We start from the raw sequence: 6,870 nt of genomic DNA on the forward strand, positions 1-6,870 counted from the left end.
GGAGACGTCTTTCTTCCTGAGTGGTGGGAAGCTGTATTTGACTGTGATATTTTGAAGGCAGGTCTGGCCTCACCTGACGGCCGAAGGGTTTGCACAGGGCAGGAGAACCTGGACACTCTCCCAGCCTATGTCTTTGATGGAAAGATGACCGGTTTCAGCTACAGCATCTACAATGCTGCCTATTCTGTGGCACACGCATTACATGCTGCGTATACATGGGAATCACAACAGGCAATGAAGAAGGGCAGAAAGAAGCCACACCTTCACCTCTTTGTGAAGCCCTGGCAGGTAACTCTTCAGATCTTCCCTTCTGGTCAAGGAAACAGCTTTACACTCTTTTAAGTTTCATGAACCTTTGCCTGTGATCTCGTCTTCTCTTTGCCCAAACTAATACTTTCCCCCACTCTAAATGGTTAGAAGTTGTACCAATTTCCACTATGACTACTGCTAGGACCATCCAGGTGTTGTGCAAAATATTTGCAATGCATGGGCTTCCAGACATCTTAGTCTCCGAAAATGGGGCTCAGTTCACCCCTTTAGAATTCCAGGCCTTTTTCAGGGCAAACCTCATAAGGCACGCCACGTCGTCTCCTTTTCACCCATCGTCAAATGGTCAAGCATAACGGATGGTCCACACAACCAAGGAATCCCTGAAACGAATTGTCACAGGGGATTGGCACCATAGGCTGGCTGATTTTCTACTTTGCCAGCATACAACACCCTGCACCACCACGGGAAAGAGCCCATCTGAGCTTCGTTAGGGCAGGCGTTTAATCACCAAACTGGACAGACTGCAGACTTCGCTGCATAATTGCACTTTGGTTTGGACCGACCGGGACTGTCCAGCCAAAGGGACCCGAGTCACTGCAACTCCACTGAACCTCAGAGCCCTGGTCTACCTAGCCTGGCAGGCAAGCAGGTAGACCGGGAGATCCCTGTAACCCCTACACGTTCTGAACGATCATGAAGGCCGCCTAAGTATCTGCAGGATTATGTAAAACAATTGGGAGTTTCTGCTATCTAGGGGGAAGGGGTGTGCTGTATTGGCCTTATCTGTTTTAATTCACTTGCTTAATGTCTGACTGCTTGAAGTTTGAAGTTTATTATATTTGTATACCGCCCTTCTCCCGAAGGACTCAGGGCGGTGAACAGGGCACATATAAAATACAAAGTACAAAAGTTAAAAGAGAATTAAATAGAAGCCCGAGCTAAAGCAATAAATAATAGTATAAAAAACCCGCAACCCAACACATCCCCCATCAGGCCAGGCCGGCTTGTTCAAATAAATAGGTCTTCAGATCGCGTCGGAAGGAGCGAAGGTCAGGCGCCGTCCGGAGCTCAACCGGCAACTGATTCCATAAGTCCGGGGCGCCCACAGAGAAGGCCCTCCCCCTGGGGGCCACCAGACGACATTCTCTGACCGGTGGCACCCTGAGGAGGCCCTCTCTGTGGGAACGCACAGGGCAGAGGGAGGTTGACGCCGGCAGCAGGTGATCCCTGAGGTACTCCGGACCCATGCCATGTAGGGCCTTGAAAACCATTACCAAAACCTTGAATCTCACTCGGAAGACAACTGGTAGCCAATGCAGCTTGCGGAGCAGAGGTGTAACATGGGAGTATCGGGGAAACTCCCAAGACAACTCTCAAGGCTGCATTCTGTACCAGTTGGAGCCTCCGAGTGGTCTTCAAGGGAAACCCCATGTAGAGAGCATTGCAGTAGTCCAGACGAGAGGTCACGAGCACATGAGTGACCGTACACAGGGCATCCCGGTCTAGATAGGGCCGCAACTGGCACACCAGGCGAACCTGGGCGAAGGCCCCCCTAGTCATAGCCACTATATGGTCTTCCAAAGTAAGCCGCGAATCTAGGAGGACTCCCAAGTTGCGAGCACTATCTACGGGGGGTAAAAGCTCACCCCCCATGGAAAGAGGTGGAATATTCTGAATATCCCAGGATGCTGGTATGCACAGCCACTCAGTCTTGTCAGGGTTGAGTTGAAGTCTGTTCCTCCCCATCCAGACCCGAACCGCTTCCAGGCAACGGGACATGACATTGAGGGCATCACTGGGGTGGTTTGGGGTCAAAATGAAAAGCTGGGTATCATCAGCATACTGATGATACCCAACTCCAAAACCACGAATGATCTCACCCAGCGGTTTCATGTAGATGTTGAACAGGAGAGGCGAGAGGACCAACCCCTGAGGAACTCCACAAACGAGAGACCTTGAGGTCGACCTCTGCCCCCCTGCCAACACCGACTGCGAACGTCCCAGGAGATAGGAGGAGAACCACTGAAGAACTGTGCCTCCCACTCCCAATCCCCTGAGACGCCGCAGCAGGATACCATGGTCGATGGTATCGAAAGCCGCTGAGAGGTCTAATAGGACTGACGTATTTTCTGTGTGTTAGGTAACGGTTGCTGTTGCTGAGCTGGACTTGCTGTCTCCAGGCTGTTAATTAGGTTTGGGGCGGGAAACTGCTACTTTAAACCTATTGGTCGCCGCCTACAGACCAATTGTATAAATAGCTGCATAGCAGCTATTAGCTTGCTTCTGTTCTGTTCTGAGTTAGAATAAACCTGTTCCTGTTTCAACACTTCATCTCACTTAATGCCTCAAGAACTGAATATTTAACAGACAGTATTTAATATTTTATTGTTAGGTATATGTAGCGGTGTGGGTGTATACGTATGTTCTATGTAGTATGTTTTAGGTGTGTGTCATGTATGTGTTCCACTTTGAGAACGGGCAACTAAATTTCAGTTTTGATGTGTGCCATTGTGCCCACAGTAAAAAAAAATGACAATAAAGATTATCTTATCTTATCTTATCTTATCTTCACCGAGTTACTTACTGTATAAAGTAATAAATGGTGGATAAAAATGTAATAACTACATAAAAGAAACAAAGAGATTGCATGTAAAAACCTACTGGGGAAATTCTGGGTTGTTCAACTTCAAAAATAGCTAATTCCATCTCCGTTTCATCTCTGGATACAGAAAAACATTTATTAGGGTCCTTGGGGCTCTCTGAGTTTGTTTGTTTTTTTTGCAGACATTTCATGACCCACTCTAGTAACATCATCAGTGCTAGATGATGTTAGATGGTGATGATGATTGGTATTCATGATGTTACCTAGCTTGGGTCATGAAATGTCTGCAAGAAAACAAGCAAGCTCAGAGCATCAAGGACCCCACATTTCAGCCCAGAGCTACAAATATTCTCCTTTAATGGTAAAACATTTATTCCGCATATCACAATTTAAAATCTCTTTATATAAAGAATCTTCATTTTCATGGACTTTTTTTCTGTTTCCTTGCTTGTTTTGCAATTCCAGATGCATGCCTTCTTGAAAAACGTGCTTTTCAATAACACCGCTGGGGATGAAGTCTCCTTTTCAGAAACTGGGATGAAATATGCAGGATTTGATATCCTCAACTGGGCCGTCTTTGCAAATATGACAATCCTTCGGCAGAAAGTCGGGTGGGTGGATCCGGAGGCTCCTTCAGCTGAAGGTTTCAGCATCAACCCCAATGCCATTGTGTGGGCAAACCAGGTGGGGACCAGATGCTTCTTCCAGGGTTCAGGAAAGCTGAGAGGAAGGACCAGGTTGCTGTGGTGAAAATTCTATTCAGTGGAAAGAAGAAGAGGGGCTCCTTTTACGTAGACCCCGAAGCCAAGCTGAATGTTTTCAATGTCTTCCCCTCAACCTCTCCCAACCTCTCTCCTTTCAGACAAAGCCTTTCTCCCGTTGTGTGAAGCACTGCCTTCCAGGGCAAGCCAGGAAAATTGCAGAGGGGAAGCGCTCCTGTTGCTACGGATGCATTTCTTGCCGAGAAGGGACCATTTCTAATCAAACAGGCAAGTTGCTGAAGGAGACCCTCAAGCAGGAATGAGGAGATCTGGAATAGCTGCGTGGGAGGAATTAGAGAAAATAGGAGGTAGCAAATCAGTTGAGTTAATCAACATGAAAGTCATCCAGAACTTTAAAGAGTGGTCTATTGAATGCATTCTTTTTAAGTTATTAGCAGCAGTTTTAACTTTTATATACCATTTATATGTTTTCATATTTTATTGCCCTGAGTCCCTTGGTGTGAGAGATGGGAATTTCAAAATTTAAGAATAAAATAAAACAAATCAATTAATTCAGTAAATAATTACTCTCGAGTTAATAGCTGCTATGACATCTTCTGAGACTGAGACTGGATCCTTCTGTGTTGTGTGTAGCAGAAGTAAAAAGATGGGGAGCATGAAGTATTTCACTTCCTTCACTGGGAGAACAATCCCCCTCAAAGAGAATCCTTGCTTATCTGACTAATGTCAGCTGGCTTCTGTTCTTCCAGATGCGGCTCAGTGCGTCCCCTGCCCAGAAGACCAACACCCAAGCGAGAACCACATTCTGTGCATTCCCAAGACCATGAACTTTCTCTCCTATGAGGATACACTCGGCTTCGTCTTAGTTTGTCTAGTTCTTTTCTTCTCTTTGATCACAATCCTTGTGTTGGCAACCTTCATCAAACACTGCAACACACCGATCGTCAAGGCCAACAACCGCAATCTCACCTACATCCTCCTGAGCTCCCTCCTGCTCTGCTTCCTCTGCTCCTTCCTCTTCATCGGGCAGCCAAGGAACCTCACCTGTCTCCTCCGACAAACCATGTTTGGCATCATCTTCTCCATTGCCATTTCATCTGTGTTAGCAAAAACTCTGACTGTGGTTGTGGCCTTCGTGGCTACTAAGCCAGGAAACAGGGCAAGAAAACTCTTGGGGAAGCAACTGATCATAGTCTTGGCTTGTCCCCTTGTGCAAACAATTCTTTGTGCCTCCTGGCTGGTAATCTCCCCCCCATTTAGTAATTTGGACTTTCATTCGGTGATAGGAGAAATTGTGATGGAATGCAATGAAGGTTCTGCCACCATGTTTTATGCTATTCTGGGCTACATGGGTTTCCTCAGTCTCATCAGCTTCATAGTGGCTTTTCTAGCCAGGAAGCTGCCAGACAGTTTTAATGAAGCCAAGTTCATTACTTTTAGCATGCTGGTCTTCTGTAGCGTTTGGGTGTCCTTTCTCCCCGCCTATCTGAGCACCAAAGGGAAGTCTATGGTGGCCGTGGAGATCTTCTCCATCTTGGCCTCTGCGGCTGGTCTGCTGAGTTGTATCTTTCTCCCCAAATGCTATGTTATAGTGCTGAGGCCAGATCTGAACAATAGAAGTCACCTCATGGGGAAATTTAAGTAGGAAAGTAAGAAAAGAGGTAATCAGGTTTATATAGATTAATATAAACATTTCCACTCCATCTATGTGTCAATGCTGCTAACATCGGATGTTCTTTCTTTGACAAAAGATGAAGAAGCAGCTATTTCATATTTTTACTTCTGTATCACTTTTAGAGTTAAAGTTAGATGAAGAAGGGAGGGGGAAGGAAGAATGCTTGGGGAATTAGTTAGACATAATAACCGTAGCAGAGTAGTTTCAAGGCTGAATGTAATAAGAGGCGATGTAAGAACTGGGGGCTGGTTAAGCTAAGGAGGCAGGACTGACCCTTCAAACTAATTGGAGAATGTGATTAATGACAGCAAAGAAAGGAAGGAATTTTATTGTACTTAGGGGAGGGGAATTCAGATTCCAGCTTCTCACAAGCATTGCTCTAATAAAAGACTTTTAAGGTAAACAATGCCTCAGAGTTCTTTGAACAGGTCATCTGTTGGAAACTTGACATCAAGCTGGAATCCACTAACTTTACAAACTAACTATGGGGTCCCAAACTCCCGTCGCTGTCTCCAAGTTTGGGGAAGATTCTGTCATGGAGGAGAAGATATTGCCTGAAGCCAGCTCCTCGGCAGCAGCAGCCACCCAGCAAGGGAAGGGCCAGCAAAGAAGCCAGTAGGAAAAGAGATTCAGCAATCCTCCCAGCTGGAAGCTAGACCCAAACAACCAGGAGAATTAGTCTGGTCATCAGAATGGATTAAGCCCAGCGGAGACTCCAGAGGCCTCGAAGCAGCCTTGCCATCCCCAAGGGCTTCAAAGGCAGAGGAGGTGGGACGACAACAAAGAGACTCCTGCACATCACTTTCCCCACACAGGTGGGCAGCTGCCAGGCCATCTGAGACTGAATAATAATAATAATAATAATAATAATAATAATAATAATAATAATAATAATAATAATAATAATAATAATAATAATAATAATAATAATAATAATAATAAAAAATATAATTTCTATACCGCCCTTCTCCCGAAGGACTCAGGGCGGTGTACAGGGCAAATACAATAAAAATACAATATACAAAAACTAAAAAGGAATTAAATAGTGCAGCCCAATAACAATAAAAATAATACAATTAATATTAATATTAAAATACCCCAAACCCATCAGATCAGGCCGGCTTGTTCGAATGTTTTTAGATCACGTCGGAAGGAGCGAAGGTCGGGAGCCATCCGGAGCTCAACCGGTAAACGGTTCCATAGGTCTGGCGCGCCCACAGAGAACGCCCTCCCCCTGGGGGTCGCCAGTCGACACTCTTTGACCGACGGCACCCTAAGGAGGCCCTTTCTGTGGGAGCGCACTGGACAAAGGGAAGTTGATGCCGGCAGCAGGTGCTCCTGTAAGTAATCCGGACCCATGCCATTTAGGGCTTTATAGGTCATTACCAGCACCTTGAATCTTACCCGGAGGGCAACCGGAAGCCAGTGCAGCTCGCGGAGTAGAGGTGTTACATGGGAGTATCGGGAAACCCCCACCACCACTCGCGTTGCTGCATTCTGTACCAGCTGAAGCCTCCGAGTACTGTAGTCCTCAAGGGCAGCCCCATGTAGAGAGCATTGCAGTAGTCCAAACGGGAGGTCACGAGCGCATGAGTGACTGT

General features: G+C 46.2%; 1 protein-coding gene across 1 annotated transcript; it reads left to right on the plus strand.

Moving 5' to 3' along the window:
- Positions 1-3,920: 3,920 nt before the first annotated feature.
- LOC308676977 (vomeronasal type-2 receptor 26-like) lies at positions 3,921-5,249 on the plus strand. Its single transcript, XM_081343054.1, has one exon. The coding sequence runs from the start codon at positions 4,418-4,420 to the stop codon at positions 5,237-5,239; it is 822 nt and encodes a 273-aa protein (XP_081199180.1). The 5' UTR covers positions 3,921-4,417; the 3' UTR covers positions 5,240-5,249.
- Positions 5,250-6,870: the final 1,621 nt, after the last annotated feature.

This window comes from Vipera berus, assembly GCF_964194415.1.
Source record: "Vipera berus genome assembly, chromosome: 1".
Lineage (NCBI taxonomy): Eukaryota > Metazoa > Chordata > Lepidosauria > Squamata > Viperidae > Vipera > Vipera berus.